This window comes from Tupaia chinensis, unplaced genomic scaffold, assembly GCF_000334495.1.
Source record: "Tupaia chinensis unplaced genomic scaffold, TupChi_1.0 Scaffold000187_1, whole genome shotgun sequence".
Classification (NCBI taxonomy): domain Eukaryota; kingdom Metazoa; phylum Chordata; class Mammalia; order Scandentia; family Tupaiidae; genus Tupaia; species Tupaia belangeri.
In genome coordinates, this window is record NW_006159662.1 from 5,423,946 (window position 1) to 5,444,300 (window position 20,355).

Below are 20,355 nucleotides of genomic sequence, written 5' to 3' on the forward strand. Positions count from 1 at the left end.
CCTATGAAATCATTGGGGAGCCCCTAACAGTGTCTAGCAACTGCTTTATTTTATAATCTTTATTTATTCATTTTTTAATACCTCGCCTTTGGAAAGGAATACAACCTGTCTCCTTTACGTAAATTTCTCAGTAATTAGAGCAGATGCCACCCCAACCACAGTACTGAACGTAGTCTCTACTGAGAATATTGGTCAGAAAAACTACTATTAGAACGAAGGCTTCTGAGAGCAATTTACTCTCTAGAGCCAGTAGGACCTGATCTCATAGGTCACGGTCAGCTCATAGATGGTTCAAGGACAGCAAGGTTCATCTTCAGTTCATTGAATAAGACGGAAACTTTTAATATATATTAAATTATCAGTAAAAGGCTAACTAATCAGAGACCGTCTAAGGCAAGTCTAAGATTAAACAGACACATTTAAATGTCTTTCTAATTTTATTTTTTTTTGGAGTTAGTCTTTTATCTCTTTGTAATCTCTTCATACATACCTTTATATTTGGAGTGTAGAGATTTCGTAAAGATGCCAATGCCATGGAAAGTCCTTCTGTGCTATAGGAGATCCAGAGACCTTGAAGGATGGAAGATGATACGCCAACTTTTTTACTCAAACCCTAAAAATGAAATACAGAAACAATTAAATTATTAGTCCAGTAAATAAGTACCATCAGTAGTGAGTTAGTGACCTCTATGCTTTTTTTTTTTAAGATTATTTTATTTAACTTTATTTATTTACTTATTTATTTAAATTTGACCAGAGAGAAGGGACAGAGTGAGAGTGAGAGCCAGTCCCTAGGTTTTTGATACTAATAAATGAGAACAGTCTTACCATAACAGTACCCAGCAGTCTTTAGCAACAAATCTCCTTAATATCTCTCCTTTCTGCTACATCTAAATATAATTTGTTTTTCTATATCTTTTCTCCCCCCCCCCTTTTTTTTTTTGGAGAGGTTTTTGCTATGGGGCATATGGACTCGCCAGACAGACAGACAGAGACAGAGAGACAGAAAGCGAGAAATCACCCCCCCGGGGGGATGGCCATGCTGCAATCCCTTCTCTTCCATTCTCCTCTTGGGGCCTTGGGCATGCATGCACGTGCACCCAGTGTGATTTTAAGTCAGCAGGTCTGGGACTCGAATTGTGGTCGACTACATGAGAGTACAGGACATAGCCATTACGCTAACTGCTGGTCTCCCGTATCTTTTCTAACAGGCTTCTTGAATAAATTCCTTAAATTCAAGTTAATAAGATATACACTGTGGCAGAGATAATGCAATGCGATCATAGATCTCCGTTTCATTTACTCCTTGGTATTTGGGAAAACTGTATTTCCCAGCTTCCTTTACAGTTCAGATGGGCCATGTAACTTAATTCTAGCTAATAAAATGTGGGCAGAAGTCATATGTCATGTCCAGGCTTGGCCCCCAACACCTCCTGCATGTTTCTCTAAACTTTTTACTATTCTCCTTGACTGCGGGCCAGATACTGAGCATACAGTGGAGGATTCTGAGGCTCAAGGTGATTTCAGAACTACATGGAAGAAGCTTGTTCAGTGATCTGCACTAAACTGTGAAATAAGTGAGAATAAATCTCTGCTAAGTCACTGAGACTTTACAGGTTTCTTAGAGCAGCTAACTATCTTCATCCTGACTAATATACCCCCAAATGAACCATCTGTTCATCCTTAAGAAAAAAACAAACAAACAAAACATAGCCTTGATTGTGGTCAGTACTGATTTCTTCCTGGTATGACTGGCATAGGTCTCACAACGCATGCTATTTGACCCTTTCACAGGGTCCTTTCCAGAATGAAGTTGGAATAATGTAGTCTTTTAATTTCCTGATAGTTAGACATTCTCTGCCAATCATTTTACTTTTCTGCCAGTATCTGGATCAGGTGAGTTAAAACAAGAAATCCTAAGGGCAAGACGATACTAGTAATGGAGTTTGAGACCAAATAAGGGTCCAGGGAGGAATTTTCCTCAAGAACTTATGCTACTTCTATTTGCTTTATTCCTTGAAATGCAGATTTTTCTTGTCTAGAATGTCAGTATGTATCCAAATCTGCAAGGTGTGTTTACTTGGCATAGTAGGGAATGGGCATCTATTGGGTTGTTGGAAAAGTCATGATGCATTTTTGCATAGAAAAATACATCATGACTTTTCCAACAACCCAATACAAGGGAAGAATGCTAAAGTTATTTATGAGTTATAAATTCATTTAACAAAATTTCATGTCATGGTGTTGGTCATGGTCTTCCTACAGTAGGCATAGGCTTTTGAAAATTTTTTCGATTTTAAAATTTTTGCCACAGGGTACATGCACTTGCAGGAGAGAGGGAAAGTGAGAAATAATACCCTCCTTCCCATGGCGCATGGCTAGTCCCTCTTTCTCTGTTCTCCTCTTGGGATTTTGGGCATGTATACACATATGACTGGTGTGTTTCTCAAGCCACTGGATCCAGGTCTTGAGCTGGCCATGTGGGATCCAGCTGCCTTAACTTTCACACCATCTGTAGGCTTTATGTTTCTTTTCCAATTATAAAATTTAAAGTAAAATTGTCAAGCAAGTTGGTGACGTGGTGGCAGACTGCGTGGTTTGAGTCCTGGACCTAGTGGCTTGAAAAACATGCTGGGCGCATGTGTGCATGTGCCAAAAATCCTGAGAGGAGAATGGAAGAGGAAGGATTACAGCATAGTCACCGCCTCCCCCAACCCACCACCACCAGGGGTGAGTTCTTACTTTCCCTCTCTCTCTCCCTCTGGTGAGTGCACACACCCTACAGCAAAAAAACTGTGAAAAAATATGCCTAAAAATCTGTAATAGTCAACTTTCTTATTTATTTATTTTAAAAAATTATTTATTTAATTTTATTTATCATTATTATTTGATTTGCTATAGGGCACATGCACTTGACAGAGAGAAAGAAAAGAAAAGTGAGAAAGCAAGCTGCCAGGTCTGAGACTCAAACTGTGGTTGGCCATGTGGGACTCTAGCATGTCAACCACCACACAACCTGCTGGCCCATCAACTTTCTTTTAAACACTGGCATAAGTAGAATTTTTTTTTTAGATATTTTCACTTAATCTACAGAATTCCTAGGAATATTATCTTACAGAAGAATAATATGAACTAGTGATTATTAAAGTCACACAGTAAATCTCCTTTTGATCAAGGTCTCTAGCATTGTGGGAACTCAGAAGTGTTATGTTTAACTTCTCTGAAAGATGAACAAACTCATCCCTATGTTCAGGGCATACAAGTTTGAATTTAGTCTTCTTGAATGTAAATTGCCTCTGTTTTTGATGTAACATCCAGGACAATTTCAGTCATTTACAGGTAACAAAGGAATTTTAAATGAGAAGCCTAAAATGTTTAGAGAAAAGTTGTATGTTCTCAGAATGCTGAGTCATAATTTTGGCTCAAGTGAACTTGAGAAGATTTACACTTCTGCTAATGTTAGATCTAGGCAATTTGGATAAACACATCTACTAAGGACAGCTAGTAAAAGGAGAACAAAAATTTAAAACTGGGGGACCAGCAGATGATGTAATGGTTACTTTGCTGGACTCCCACGTAGTCAACTGTGGTTTGAGTCCCAGACCCAGTGGCTTAAACTGATGCTGTGCATGAGTGTGTGCATGCCCCAAATCCTGAGAGGAGAACGGAGAAGGGATAGTGGCATGGCCATCCCCCCAGGAGGTGATTTATCGCTTTCTGTCTCGCCAGCAAGTGCATGCACTCTATAGCAAAAATCTCTCTCTAAAAAACAATAAATAAAATAAAATAAATCCCTCTTGAAGACTAACAAAATAGAGGAGAATTACTGGTCCAAGATCAAGGAAAAAATAGAGCCCAGATGAGCAGTTTGAAGTTATTTTATCCTGGGGTGTGTCTGTCAGTTCTGTAGAGTTAGCTAGGAGTACTTTTTTTTTTTTTTTTTCCTTTAAATTTATCAGAAGGCAGGGACAGCAGGTGGCATAGTGGTTAAGGCACTGGACTCTCACATAGACAACCACTGTTTGAGTGCCAGACCTGGGAGCTTGGAACTCATGCTGGGTGGCATGTGTGTGCATGCCCAAAATCCTGAGGAGAATGGAGGAGACGAGATTGTGGCATGGCCATTCCCCTGGTGGATGATTTCTCACTTTCTGTCTCTATCTTTCTGGAAAGTGCCTACGCTCTATAACAAAAATGTATTTCAAAAAAAAGATAAAAAGTTGTCAGAAGGCACACACGCTTGCCAGAGAGGGATAAACAAGGAAGGGGAATGGGGACCAGCAGTTGGCGTAATGGCTATGTTGCTGGACTCCCATGTAGTCAACTGTGATTCGAGTCCCGGACCTGGGGGCTTAAAAAATCACGTGTGTGTGTGTGCCCAAGAGCCCGAGAGGAGAATGAAGGAGAAGGGATTGCGGTGTGACCATCCCCTCTGGGAGGTGATTTCTTGCTTTCTGTCTCTCTGTCTCTGTCTTTCTGGTGAGCGCACATGCCGTATAACAAAAAAACCTCTCCAAAAAAACCAAAACCAAAAACAAACAAACAAACAAAACCCCCCCCAAAAACAAAAAAATAAAAACAAGAGATGGGGAGAGGAAGAAAGCACCTTATAATGGGGTATGGTCACACAGCTACCCCCTCTCCTCCAGTCTCCTGGGATTTGGGGCAAGCATGTACACACATCTACTATGATTTTCAAGCAGCCAGGTCTGGAACTGGAACAGCAGTAGGCCATGTGGGACCCCAACACCTTAACCACCCCATGACTTGGTGGCCCAAATATTAACATTTAAAAAATCCAATAGATAGTATTGAATTATTCAATGATCTATTTCTATATGTTTGAAATATTTCATAATAAAATAAATAATAATAAAAGGAATGGAGACATCTTTTCTTTTGAAACAAAAAAGGGAGAAAAGAATTGATAATGATATAGATTGATACAACAATATAGATTATTAGTGAGAGGAAGAGAGGAGTAAGAGGAAGTCAAACTTGATGGATTTGATGCTTTCGGTATCTTGTTGGTTAGGCCGTTTGGTGTTAGTTGACTTGGTTAAGAGCTAGAGAAAGAAGAAATGGGAAAAGGAGCCAAGTAAGAACAGACCTCAGTAGTTTAATCATTTGGTAAATGAACTGGAAAGTAGCATTGAGAGCCCCACTGGGGCTGAAGTGAATACACAAGAAATAAGCCTAAAATGTAGAGCCCGAGTCCAGGACTTGGAACATTAGCTTTATCTGTACTATGGACCCCTGATAGCTTCTGCTTGATGGAGTTTAACCTCTGCTCCTGTAAAGTACGGAAGGAAAGATTTCAGAAGAAATTGCAACTTAGAAAGAAGACAGGCAGATAAATGAGATCCTATTACCAGTCAGGATATAGCCAAAAATAACCCCTAATTAAATTCTGAGCTGATGGTTTCTTAAAGAGAATTTTCAGTTCAAATAACTTTAAAAAGTGCTTCTTCGGTATCCCTAACTATTGCTCAGTTAAGAGTGGATCTCTTTTTGTCAGCCATAAATGGTAATGGAGACCTTTCCCAGAATCTAATTATTTTTAAAAACACTGTTTACCATCCTATAATAAGCTTGTATGGTATTTTAAAATATTTCAAGAAAACATGAAGAACTAAGAATAATCTCATTGTAGGGATCTTCAGCTAGGTTCAGGTATTTTGAGATTATAGTAAAAACAAACCTTGTCATAACTAATGAACTTCTTTAAGGAGAATTATTTACAAAGATATCATCGGTTATCCACTTGCAGATATCCCACTGCCTCAAATAGACTATTACTGCTCTTATCTGACCATTTCACATGGCCATTTTGGGTTACAGTCAAAGGATACCGGTAAACAAAGGCAATGGTTCTTTTCATTGAAGAGAAAGGGTAGGCGAATTATGGCCAGTGGCTACATCCAGCCTTCCCCTTGTTTTGGTAAATCAAATTGTATTGGAATACAGCCATTCATTTTGTATTGTCTCTGGCTGCTTCTGAGCTACAATGGCAGAGTTAAGGGTTGTGACAGCCTATGTGCAAACCATTACTGTAGAGGATGCTAGGAAACCTCTAAAGTGACAGTGGTATTACAATCTGGAATTTATGTTCGTCATTGAGTATTATATTCAGGAAAGAGGTAATTACTAATTTTGAGCATAAAAATGTATGTCACATATATGTCTAGTACTTTGCATTTTATAATGAACCTTTTCTTACATATCTTATATCTACAATCCTCATAATGATTCTGAGAATTATTGGTACTACTTTACAGATGAGAAAACTAAGACTGCTTGAGTTAAGTGACAGAATTTGCCTTTGAACTCATGCCTTCTGATTGATGCCCAAGGATCTTTTTTCTACTGTGAGTCTAGACATGCACTCCCATGCCCAATCTTTCTTCTAGTTATGGCACCTTTTCTCTTTGCCAATAGTTCTGTTCTGGTAAGAAATGTTATCAGATTAGGGTCAGCGGATGGCATGGTTAGGGTGCTGGACTCCCACATGGCTGACTGCCTGGACCCCATAGCTTGAAAATCACAATGGGCACATGTGCATATGTGCCCAAAATTCCAAGAGGAGAATGGAAGAGGAGGGACTGTGGTGTGGTCATCACTTCCCCCCCCCACCCCACACACAGGGGGGTGATTTCTCATATTCTCTCTCTCTCTCTGTCTCTGTCTCTCCCCAGTGACTGCATGTGCCCTATGGCAAAAATTTAAAAAGGAAAAAAAAATCAGTTAAAGAATTGACAAAAAAAGAAATTTAGAGGGTAGAATTTAGAGAGTTAATTATGTGAATACTCCAAACTCCTTTCAGTGACTACAGTCAACCAAGTGGAAATAGCATGCATTACAAACTAGATAGAAATATCTCTGGCAATAATTTACAGACATCCTGCTTTCTTAGATTAAAAACAAAAACAAAACAAAAAGGCAATTAGAGGATTGCAAAAGAATTCCAAGTACTCAAAATGATGTGAGTTAGTAGAGAAATGCAAATCAAGATTACAGAGAAATACATTTTGTATCCACTAAAATGATCAAAATAAAGACAACAGATAATTTCTAACAAGTGGTGGTGAAGGTGTAAAGAAGGAACTCACACACAATGCTGGTGGCATTGTAAAATGTTATAGCCACTTCAGGAAAAAGATTTGTAATTCCTGAAAATGTTAAAGAGTTACTACATGACCTAGCAATTCTACATTTTGGTAATATAAACCTCAGGGAACTGAAAACATACACCCAACACACGAACCTGTATATTAACATTGTGAATGTACTAAATGTTACTAAGTTATTCACTTTAAAGTAGCTAATTTTATTTAAAAAATTAAAAGTGGAAAAATCTGCATGCTAATGTTCATAGCATTATCCATAATAACCAAAAAGTGGAAACAACCCAAATGTCCAATTGTGAAAGAACAAATAAAATGTGGTATATTCACAAAATGAAAATTTATTTGGCAGTAAAAAGGGGTAAAGAATTTATATATGCTGTATATGCTTTCAAAAAACACTGATATATGAAATCAGTATGAAAGAAGACAAACAAGGGAGTAGCAGGTGGCATGGTGGTTAAGGTGCCAGACTCCCATGTGGCCAACTACGGTTTGAGTCTTAGACCTGGTGGCTTGCTTTCTCACTTTCTCTCTCACTCTCTTTTTCTGGTGAGCATGTGTGCTCTATACAAAATAAAAAAAATAATAAAATTAAGCAATTTTTAAAAAAAAAAGACACACAGAAGATCACATACATGAATCCATTTACATGGAATGCACAAAGAACTCAAATCTATAAATACAAAAGTAGATTGAAGAATGACTTTAAATGCGCATGAAATTTATTTTTATTACTTTGCTATAATGCATGTATGCTTGCCAGAGAGAGATATATCACTCCTCTCCCCAAGAGAATGGTCACACCTCAATCCCTTCACCATTCTCCTCTCGGGATTTTTGGGCACACACACACACATATGCCCACTTGTTTTTCAAGCTGCCAGTTCTGGGACTCAAACCACACAGTTGACCATGTGGGTTCCAGCAGCCTTATCCTCCATGGCACCTGCTGGCCCTGAAACTTATTTTTTAGGGTGATAGCTACACAACTTTGTAATTAAACTAAAATAATTGACATGTATATCTAAAACAGGTAAATTTTATGGCATACAAATTACAGCTCAATAAAGCAGTTAAAAACAAAATAGCCAGCCAAACATCCAGAATTATAGACTTCCAACCTTCTCATAATTTAGAAGTTAATAATATCATATGTAATTTTTCATGAACAAAACTAAAACAAGGGAAATCTAAAATTAATTGGAAAGAAATATTAATTGGACTGCATGCCACTGCTGATTAGAAGTTATTAGTTACTAGAAAAGTTATTAGTGGAACTGGTTATAACCATAAAGTCTGTCTTTGTCTTTTCATGACCCTCAGCCGATACAGACTAAGAATTTTAGCAGGTGGGGGGAAGCTACAGTCCATCAAAGGGAGTGCTCTGCATTTAAGAGATTCTGTTACCTGTAGTACCAAGAAAACCATAATGCAAGTCTTCCTTTTCCTTCTAGTGACTGTGTCATCACCATACACTATACACCCGAGTATTATGGTCTGAATCACACTTAGAGCCAGTCTTTTCTTAGGCAAACGTGTCTGCATCAGCATGAGATAAAACTGTGCTCATGACAGGAGTGTATGGTATAAATGCAGATCTCTACATGTTGGACCAACTCACACTTAGTCAAATGAAGCTTTGTGTTACTTCTGTGTTAATGTAGGGTTTATTTTATAGTACAGCAAAGACAGGTATCAACTTTATCTTTGCATCTGAACCCAGGCAGATGGTGACACTAAAGCATAAACACTCAAAGTTACTTTTCCATGCAACTGGAGCATAATGGTCTATGGAAACAGTAGACATTTTCGGTCTGTTTCAAACTGGAAAGAGATACCTTACGTGTTACTCTGCTCCTACTAAGTTAGGTCACTGAGTAATGTCATTTCCAGTACAGTGATTTATAAGTTATGATTGAAATAAAGAACTTACCACTGTGGGTATCACTTCTGTCTACCTGATGAACATGCTTCTCTAGCTGTGTGTTTATATAGTGGGAAGAAATTGCTAGACTCTTAGAGTTGCCCTTAATGCCATCTTTTTTCTCTGAAGACAACTGTTGTATCTTTTAATAGAATCCTTTGGGGGAAGACTAACCCAGAGAACTGTTTAAGATAGCTATACTGGGGGACCAGCAGTTGGCGTAATGGCTATGTTGCTGGACTCCCATGAAGTCGACCGTGGTTAGTGTCCCAGACCTGGTGGCTTAAAACTTACGCCGGGCGCGTGTGTGTACGTGCCCAAGATCCCGAGAGGAGAATGGAGGAGAAGGGATTGCGGCGTGGCCATCCCCTCTAGGGGGTGATTTCTCGTTTTCTGTCTCTCTGTCTCTCTCGGTCTGTCTGGCGAGCGCACGCGCCCTATAGCAAAAATCTCTTTAAAAAAAAAAGAAAAAAAAAGATAGCTGTACTAGGCCAGCAGGTGTGTGGTGGTGAAGTGGCTACAATCTCACATGGCTGACCAGGGTTAGAATCCCTGACCTGGTGGCTTAAAAATCACAACAAATAATTTTTTTATAAAGTTAGCTATATTTATTAATTCTGAGGCAAGAAAATAACTAGAGATACTAGAGGGATCAAAACTATCAGAACCAATCACAAATTCTGGGCTAGAAAAATCAGGATAAGTTTCCTCCTTTACTTCTGTGTGTTATTTATTTTTAATTTTGGAGAGGTTTTTGCTATAGGGCACGTGTGCTCGCCAGACAGAGAGAGAGAGACAGAGAGACAGAAAGCGAGAAATCACTCCCCCGGGGGGATGGCCATGCCGCAATCCCTTCTCCTCGCGGGGTCTTGGGCATGCACGCACACGCGCCCGGCCTGAGTTTTAAGCCACTGGGTCCGGGACGTGAACCGTGGTTGACTACGTGGGAGTCCAGCAACATAGCCATTATGCTAGCTGCTGGTCCCTCATTCATTTATTTTTTAAATTGACCAGAGAGAGACAGAGGGTGAGAGTGAGAGAGAGAGGAAGTGAGAAAACAAGCCACCAGATTCAGGACTTGAACCCTGGTTGGCCATGTGCGAGTGTCCAGTGCCTTAACCACCATGCCACCTGCTGGTCCCTCAAGAGTTCTCTTTCTAAAGGCCTAGCATGGAACAGACTATACATTTCAAAGTAGGTAGATCAACTTTGCAGCAAAATAATTTCAGAAGGCAGGGATTAGACCCGGTGGCTTAATACTCAGGCCAAGTGCACGTGCAGGAGTGCTCAAAATCCCGAGAGTGGAGAAGGGACTGTGGTGAGACCATCTCCCTTGGGGGTTGATTTCTCACTTTCTGTCACCGTTTCTCTGGTGAGTGCACGTGCCCTATAGCAAAAAAATCTCTCAAAAACAAAAATAAATAAATAAATAAAACCAGAAAACAAGAACAGTCCTGAAATAACAGTAGTTTCATATACAGTATTAAGGAAAGTTTGCTAGAGATGAAGGAAAAAAAGGCTCCAACTTCCCTAGTTACCTTAAATATGTGTGCTTTGAGAATGTGATGTCCCAGTTCAATAGTCTGCTGTCGGTTCAGTTTCCCCTCTTGGCGGGAAAACCAGAAGGCAAGTAACGTGTGACCACTCCTGCAAAGAAAAAAGAGATTCATTTTAGAAATCAAAAAATTTTTTTCTTTGTTCATGATGATAAAGCATGTACATGTGAGAGACAGACAGACAGACAGACAGACAGATATGGGAAGGAGCACCCTCCACAGGAGATCATGCTGCAGTTCCCTTTCTTCAGTTTTCTAGTCTGTGGACTCTGGGCACTTGCTCACATGCTGCGTGTGTTTCAAGCTGTCTGGGTTGGGGAACTGAATTGCGATTGCCGTGTGGGATCCACCTTCTCTTGAGCAGCACTGTGTCATGGAGCCTGCCCCATTTTAGAAATTTTAATGTCCCAGTTTTGCTTTCAGTGGGGTCTGTTCAGCTCCAGACATAATCTCTAGTAAAACTCTGTGTCATTCAACTATAACAGGTACTGAAAGGTTCCTAGCTTTTATCAGTCCTTTACCAGAATCACATGTATGAATATCACAGAATGCCATTTCTAGTTGGCTTACACCCATCCTACACACAGATGGCACAAAAATATTTTCATTTTTAATCTCTCTCAGCAACTGTATTTCACCCATGCTGAAATGTTAGTGTCCCTCAAGATCTCACTCTTGGTACTATTCTATTCTGTCCTGCATCTGAATTAGCTCACCCATCTTCAGAGCCGTGGCCGCTACTTATGTACTGCATCTTTTTCTCTCTACCCAGACTTCTCAGCCTTAGACCAGTATACTTCCAACCATCTAGGAGATTATTCCATTTGGAGGTTCTCACAGTACCTCAAACCCAACATGTCCCCAAATGGAGACTTCTCTAATCAACCTCTACCAGGATGCTCTCCTTTCCCTCCAGCTAAGCATGGGGTACTTCCATCTTGGGGCCACCAGTATAGACGGCATATACTTCTAGTTTGGAATTTACTGCACTGTCATATGCTGTCTCCCCTATGAGTGAGTTTCTTGATGGCATTTATTCTCCCATTTCCCCTTGCCAACCTGTTTATGAAAGAGAAAGCTCTTTATTCCATCTCGACTATTGACTCATCTGCCCAGGATGCCTAGACCTGCCTGAGCTGAGCCCTCTTGTAAATCACGTGGTCAGCTGGCCTGATTACAAAGCCAACAGGAGGGCAAGGCTGAAAGAACTACAGAGGAGTGGAGCCTGAGTCCTGACTGCATATCATCTGAAGCTGCCCTAAGTTTGGACTTCTTGTGATAGGAAGTAAATTTCTTTCTTGTTTTATCTACTTAATTTGGAGTTATCTCTTTCTCCCAGTTCAAAGATCCTAATGATATACTTCTTTAAGTGTTAGTGTATGTATACATATGTGTGTGTGTGTGTGTACATAGGGTTGTATTTCTGCTTATATATTTGAAAGAAATCTGAATTACATATATCCTCCACAGTGTCCAACATAGAAAAATGCTCTATAATTTTTTTATAAGAAAATATTGGGTATTAAAGAAAGCTCAGTTCAGTTGACAAGTTATTATATTAAAGCATATGGGAGGGGCCGGCAGATGGCATGGTGGTTGAAGACGTTGGACTCCCACATGGCTGCAGTTTGAGTATCAGACCTGGCGACTTGCTTTCTGACTTTCTCTCTCTCTTTTTCTCTAGTCAAATTAAAACAATTAATAAATAAAGTCAAATAAAAATAATCTTTAAAAAAAGAAAAAATAAAGCATAGGAAAGTTAGATAGTATAAGGAACATTTACAAAATGTTCTATTTTCAATGTCTTAAAATTCTATCTAGCTATTAAGAATGGAATTATGTTGCCTCCCTGGTGTAAGAATTATTATTATTTTTAAAAAGAATTATTTTATTTAGCTTTATTTATTTATTTATTTACTTACTTGCTTAATTTGACCAGAGAGGGGCAGAGCGAGAGCAAGAATGAGAGTGGGGCGGGAGCAGGGGAGGGGAGTGAGAAAGCGAGCCACCAGGTCTGGGACTCAAACCACGGTCAGCCATGTGGGAGTCCAGCACCCTTAACCATTATACCACTTGCTGGTCCCAAGAATTACTTTGTAAGTGACTTATCTATGGCTGCACAATAGCAGCCAGAACTCCTGAATATAGTCTCGGATCCACTCTCTATGCTTTAGGCCACTAATGAGAATTCATGTATTTTTCTTTTTGTTTATATCTGATGCTAAGATTACTTAGAAGTAATCTAGAGATGACTAAGCTATACAGGAGGATATTAGTAAATTATAAGCGAATTCATCATTTTATACAAGGGACTTGAGCATATGTAGATTTTGGTATTCATGGAGGGTCCTGGAGCCAATCTCCCTCAGAGATGGAGGGATGACTGTACTTACTTTAGTCAGCACTTACTCATTCCTGAACCATATTCCACTCGATTAGCCTCACCATTCTCCAAGGTCACCAGGAGCCTCTCAGTTAAGTGTTTTTTTTTTTTTTTTTCCTTAGCCTTTGGTCTTTTTTCTTTCCCTTCCAGCATTAACTGCCTTTCTTCTTGAAACTGTCTCCTCACACCTGTGACACTACCCTGGTACTTTTCCTCCCAAGTCCTTCAGTGATATATTAGGGTGTTGGAAAAGTTATGACACATTTTTCTAAGGTTTTTTTTTTTTTATACTAAAACATGTCATAACTTTTCCAACAACCCAATAACTTCTTTGCCTATCCCTTATTTATTTACTTTTTTGTCCCAGGTAGCCCTCATCTAGTCTCTGGTTTCCATTTTCCCCTCAGTGTGAATGGTCCCCACAGCGACATCACAAACTGAGATTTAGTTTTGCTTCTCTAACTGCATCCTGGATCTTTTGACTTCCACCACTGTCAAATGAAACTTACTTTTTGAAGTTGAAGCTTTCTCTTAAAACCAAATATCCTTAAAACCTCTTTATTTTAAATAAATATTTCTAACCACTCAGGTGTAAAACCTAAAGGTTTTTCCCTCCTCTTTACATTTTCTAACCTGGATAATTGCAAGAGTGTTATTCTCCCTGTTCTCTGCTCCATTACCTGCTTCCTGAACCATTCCAGTAATCCACATTGTAGAAATGTGATCAAAATTATGCTCACAATTCTTCAGTGATTTCATATTTCCTTTGATACATAATCTAAATTCCTTAGCATGGGATTCGAAGGCTTCCCATTATTTGCCCCTTGTCTGTTGGTTTACTTTTACTGCCTTATTTGCATTTTTAATTCTACACAGAGTAATTTACTTTTAGGGTTTCAAACAAGCTTTCCCTTTGCCCAGAATTCTCCTTGCTGTTCAGTTCCTCAGGTAAACTATTCCTCATTCTTCAAGTCTCAATTCACACTATTTCCTCTATGCCGCATTCCCTGGCCCCCCTTAATAGACTCAGGAATTCTTTCCCAAGATTCCTGTTTTACTTGGTATACATATCCATTATGGCCAACTTTGTGGTTGGAGTCTTAGATCTGGTGGCTTGAAAATCACAGCAGGCAAATGTGTGTGCATGCCCAAAGTCCTAAAAGGGGAATGGAAGAGAAGAAATTGCACGGTGGCCATCCCCTTTAGGGGATGATTTCTCACTCTACCCACCCCAGCCCTCTCCAGTGAGTGCACATGTCCGTTACAACACCCACTGCAGGACACTGTTTTCATGTCAGCCTTCCTAATGGACTCTACTGAAGATAGAAGGCATGTTTTTACAGATGTACTCCTAGGTAACGGAAGTACGTATGGATGCATCTTTCCTAGGAGTCAATTCATTACAAGCATGTCCAAAATAGGCCTCACCTTCTCCCTATGAGCCTAATTTTCTTCCTCCATTCAGAATATTCCACACTGGTTAAAAGCATATTATCTTTCATCATTCAAGATAAACTTTGAAATCATTTTTGATCCTTCCATCCTTAATATGCATACACACAAAATGACCAAGTGCTTTTAGGTATCTCAAAACTGTCTCTCACCCACATATCCATCTTTGTATTAACATTATGGGTCTTGGCATGTCTAACCTGGACAATACTAGAAGTCTCCTCTCTAGTATCCTAACCTACCATTTCTTTTCTTCTTCAATCTATCTTCCATTTACTACTTGTTAGAGCTATCTTTCACATCATCAGAGTTATCTGATCATTGTTTCTTCCTCCTCAAAAAAAAGTTATAGAGGCTCCTTATTATCTACAGAAGAAATTGAAAAGTCTTAAAAATGGCATTCAAGGCTCTTTTCCTCATGAAGCCTATCATTCTCTTTGTGTGACCATAAACCTTAATCTCTCATCATAGCTTTTCACCATTCCCCAAAGGCATTTCACACCTGCACACCCCTCCCTGCTTTTACTCTTGTCATTACCTTCTCTTTATCCACAGTGCCCTTCTATGTCTACATGTATAATGGAATTTAGCTCATCCTTCAAGGCTGAACTTGAACATGACCTCTTCTGCAAAGCATTTCCCTCTCTGTTCACTACAATGCTTTGCTCCATGGCACTATCATTGGTTGCTGTTTGTCTGACCTCCTTTTAGAGAGTAATGTTTAGTGTCAGGGGATCTCTTATTCACCTAAGTTTCTCTAGGAGTACAGATTTTGATGTAAAAGAGCAGCAGCTCAATAAATGGGTCATAAATGAATAAAGAAGATGCATATGAGGAAGAGCAACGCAAGGACTTACAGATCTGCTTTTCAATTCACTACTCAATTTAGCCTTGAGATTACTGGTATTTCCGTTGCCACTTGTGGACTGTGTACTGAGTGTGAATATGACTCAACTATTGTGAATAGATTGGCAATCATGATCTTTCTCACTTCTCATCTTAAAATTTCTGCCTACAGTTAAACTTTAGTGGCTGCTGCCTTACAGTCTGCTTGATGCTATCCATTTTCAGCAAATGATACCCACATATGGCTTTGAAAAAAGTTCTTTTCTCCATCTTTAGCTTATCAGTCAGTAACTGCTTTGCCATATTCTTTTCATGACTTTCCTATGGAAGTGAAGTTCAAAATACATTTCTATTCACCTTGTGTTACTATTTCACATACAGTGTAGAAATGCAAAAACCTGATAAGAGTAATTATAAGTAAAGTATGCCCAAGATGCACCTCTGTAGAAGAAGTAGAATACTATTTCTTGTAAACACAGACTATGGACAAGAATTTACTTTCTTCCACTCTGCCTCACATCTTCCTACTGCTTCTTTGTTCTGTTCACATATCACTGGTCCTAGGAAAATGGATACCTGTTCTCTGTCCTGACAAAGAAGTCTTGAGGCAGTTGGAGGGCTTCATGAAGCAGAAGAACTATGATGCTAACTGTCGCAGTTTGAAACAGCAGCAGTGAGCATACAAAGATTCATTACTCTTCCTTCTCTGAGTCCCTCTGTTCTTTTTCTGTGCCTCTAGCATAACACTGCCTTGAATTAAGTTAGTTATAAATGTGTCTGCTAAAAGCACTAACCTGTAAGTCCTGGTGGACAGATCTATTTACATTTGTATTGCTCGTAGTTCTAAACATAGAGACTTGACTGTATCACTGAATACATGCTCACAGAATGCTTGCTGAAATGCATGTCTTCCTGAGGCATGGTAGAAGGTACAGGGTGACCAGAGACACAATCTGTTGAGTTGAGAGAGGAATTTCTCAAATATTTTAAGTTAGGAATTTAAAATTAGTAACACTAATTGTTCCTTTGCTCGCTTGTTAACTAATCATTTAAAAATTACTGTGTGCTTACTAATCATTAGGAAGACAAAGATGAGTAAGATAGAAAAAAATTCTTGTCTCCACTGAGCATATTCATATTCCATAGGGAGACATAGACAATAAATAAGTATTCACATATGATACATTAATACATTGTGATAAATATTAGAAAGGATGTGAAAATGTTAAGAAAGGATTAAGAGAAAAACCTGGAAAGACTTACTTAGATAAGGTGACAAGCAGACATCTCTCTGAGGAGGTGGCATTTAAACTGAGATATGAAGGAGAGAGATCTTGCTACACGATGAGTCAAGGAAAGTGAGGACCAGATGGAGGGAATTTTTAAATGCAAAGGCCCAGAGGTGGGAAAGAGCAAGTTCTGGTAATTGGCAAGAAATTGTGAATAAGAGGAAGAATAAATGTGCTCAATTGAGAGCAGTAGATAGAAACCATCTCTATAAATCCTATAAATCCAGGGCTTTGAAGCATCTAGCTTTGTTTTATACTAATCATAAGAAGAAGTCATTGAAGGATTTTCAGGATGAGGTTACATGGTCTGATTTGTGTCTTAAAAAAAAGTCACTCTGGCTGCTAGTGGAGAAGGAATTGGAAAAGGGCAAGAAGGGAGACCAATTAGGAGGCTAATGGAATCCATGTGAGAACCCAGGCTGTGGTCAACAGAGATGAAATAAATGGATAAAATCTGAGTGGCAGAACCAACTGGATATGTTGATGACTACAGTAAATACATGTCTCACAGCTGTGGATTCTTACAGTTGAGGGGATAGAAGGTTGTTAGTGTTGATTTTACTAACTGTGGAGATCTGTCTGCTTTTGAAAGTCTCTAGAGATGGCTGAGTGAATTGTTCTACTCACAAAAAGAAAATGTGTTGTCACGTTCCACTAAGCTGGCAATAACTCCTTCTGATTGCTATGCCATTAATCTTCAGTTGACAACCTAGGAAATCCTGTGGGATTCCTATCTTTTGATTCAGTCAGCTTTACTTTGGAGACTAATTAATAAGGCAAATTAGCCTCTATTTTCTTTGATACTTTTGTTTCAAAAATTTCCTTTAATTATGTGCCCTACATCTTAATTTTATATTTAAGTGAAATAATCTTAACCAGTGTTTGAACATACTCAGCTTATAAAAAAAGCTCAAATACATAAGGCACTAATATCTTCTTGTAGCAAAATCAAACAATAAGGAATATGAGTTCCTTCTGTGTTTTCATTAGTTGGCTCTTCTGTAAATGCTAAGCATTTTTATGCTTTTTAAGTCAGAAAATGATGCTCTCTCCATCTTATAAACAACATGGTTTCTCTGAATATATATTGGCTAAGCAATTTTCTAGTGAGTTTTTATTACAGTAAGAATAAGTAGTTCTCAGTTTTATCTGAGTTTAGAGAAGAATTCTGATTTCCAGCTTTTTTTTTTTTTTCAAATTTAGATTTGGATTTGGAAAGGAAAAAGAAAATGTTACAGCCCATCTTCTGACAATCTGACAGTTTTAAAGATACAAATAGTTTGCTTATTTAATGAAAAGGTCTAGATCCTGTGATTTGTAAATTTGAAGGACAGTCATGAACAGGCAAACTGGGGATGTGTATTTTAAAAAATGAATTTATTTTGGTGCCAAAAAATATGAAATCCATGCATAGCATTTCCAGTACATATTTTTCCATGAACTTTTTTGAAGCCTACCCTTCCCCCCATGTTCCAAAGTACAAGTTAAATTTCATGTAATTTCTCTCTGGCATCATACCACAAAACCATTATGTTGGGTAACTAATGTAATAATTTAGTGTTGAGTCTCTTATGTATTCTTGATGCCAATGGGAGGAGGGGAGGTTAGAAACAGGATTAGATAATAAGAAAAAAATATTAATTGGCACATAAGATAAATCCTCATTAATACTACATATCAATTAAATCTCTCCCTGGAAACCATGCAACCAAATGACAAAACCAGAAGACTGATTCAGATAGAACAGAATTCAGAGTGACAGAGATCTATACCCTGAAAATAAATGAAAGATACAGAATTTCCAAGAAGGGAAGATCATCTATTATCAGCGATGCATTTGATAAAAGACATCTGGTACACCTACCTTCTCTTCACTAACTCTTCCAAATGTCTTAAGGGCTGATTTTGCTCCAAGAGCCATTTTGTTTCTTCCCAAGCTCTATCACTGCTGAATTCTTTTCTAATGCTTTTAGAAAGTAAAACCCATACCCCAGTTAAAGGGTTTGTTATGAGAGCCTGCCATGGCTATCAGCAACAGTGACCTTGAATTTGTGCTTCAATGAGGGTAAAGGTTGTCATTTGGCTTACAGGATGTTTGGATTAAAAAAAAAAAACAACAACAGAATAAACAAAACCACCACAAGCCCTAACACCCCATTCAGTGATCATTTGAGAGTCAGACATTTACAAGAAGCTGGAATGTACAGGCCCCTGGCACAGTGATTTGCATTTTGGGAAGGATGCCCTCTAGTTTTCCTTACATGAACTACTTCTTTGACACTTTACTTTATGGTTAGACTTTGGAGCATCAGGTTTCCAATGTATAACTCACCAACTAACATGGCCAAATAAATTAAGAAAAATACCCATAAACCATTTATTATAAGCAATTAACTCTGGTCACAAAGAATCAAGTCAAGGGATCAGCAGTTAGTGTAATGGCTATGTTGCTGGACTCCCATGTAGTCAACTGTGGTTCGAGTCCCGGACCTGGTGGCTTAAACTCACGCAGGGCACGTGTGCATGCGTGCCCAAGATCCAGAGAGGAGAATGGAGAAGGAATTGCGGCATGGCCATCTCCCCCCAGGGGGTGATTTCTAGCTTTCTGTCTCTCTGTCTCTGTCTGTCTGTCTGGTGAGCGCATGTACCCTATAGCAAAAACCTCTCTAAGGAAAAAAAAAGAATCAAGCCAATACTCTACTATCCTCATAGGTAGAGGTAGGATTTGTGTAGTTTTCCTCCCTTTCCACTCACGATATGATTTGCTATTCTTAGTCTGAGGAAATCAGACCAAATTGAATGAGGTTTCTATATCACAGCCTCATTCTATAATGAATATTAAGTTTGATACTCATATAGAGTTCACAATAAGCTTCCTCTGTTTTAGTCAAATAGTTAAATGGTTAAAAAGAAGGTAGCTGAAGTCTCTTAATCTCTTTGTCAGTCATATATATGCGGAGGGGATTTTCAAAGAGTTTATGAAAAATACACATTATAAAAAACTATGAATGCATTTCAATTCTTTTTTTCTTAAATCAAAATAAACTGCTTCTTCTTTGTCCCCCACAAACTTTTTGAAGTCTCCTTTGTATGTATATATATCAAAATGTTAATTTGAGAGCTATTCCTAAGGGAGTCTAGAGATCATGAAAACTTAGGAAAAGAAACAAAAAAAAGTGGAGATTTATTCAGGGCTAGCCTAAAGTTGTGGAGAAATAGTAAGCAGCAATTAGACAACACCAGAAGGCTGCATATCCCAAAGTGGCTACTTGCTCAATCTCACATTTCAACTCTCGAAGTTATTAACAGGTTTGATAACAAAGGCAAGTGAGGATTTCTTTTAAGTGCTTTATTTAAAATAGACAAGTTGCCTTAAATGGGTTTTCTACCTTGTTACCATTAGCATAACAGCAGGGATTAGTTTATTAAATTAGTGGATAATCTGATATCTGAGCACCCAAGGGACTAAAACATAGGACAGATTAAGATTGGTTATGATGGAAGTATGACAATGATGAATAGCAGGAAACAGAAAGCCACAGCAGGTGGTAAAGACTAAGGTCTGTAAGTGCTTCATGGGGCATGACACAAAAACCAGACACCTTGGATGCAAATCTTAAAACTTTAGATATTTTGATGTCTTAAAAGATTGTTCAGTGACTCTTGGCTTACAGTTTGAAACATACACACCCCATTCTGTTACCAAGAAAAGACAGATCTAGAACTCTTTTGTTTCTGTGACAATTGTATTTCTATGCAGTATTATCTGGTCATTATT

The 20,355-nt window shown here is 38.6% G+C and overlaps 1 protein-coding gene across 1 annotated transcript in view; it reads right to left on the reverse strand.

Annotated features, from left to right (window-relative positions):
* The window catches only part of TANC2 (tetratricopeptide repeat, ankyrin repeat and coiled-coil containing 2), a 351,092-nt gene that overhangs the window by 37,816 nt on the left and 292,921 nt on the right, over nt 1-20,355 (reverse strand). Inside the window, exons 14-15 of the mRNA XM_027771180.1 lie at nt 10,590-10,698; nt 491-613 (exon numbers count right to left, since the gene is read on the reverse strand). Coding sequence (XP_027626981.1) covers nt 491-613; nt 10,590-10,698 — 232 coding nt within the window. The remainder of the gene's footprint in view (nt 1-490; nt 614-10,589; nt 10,699-20,355) is intronic.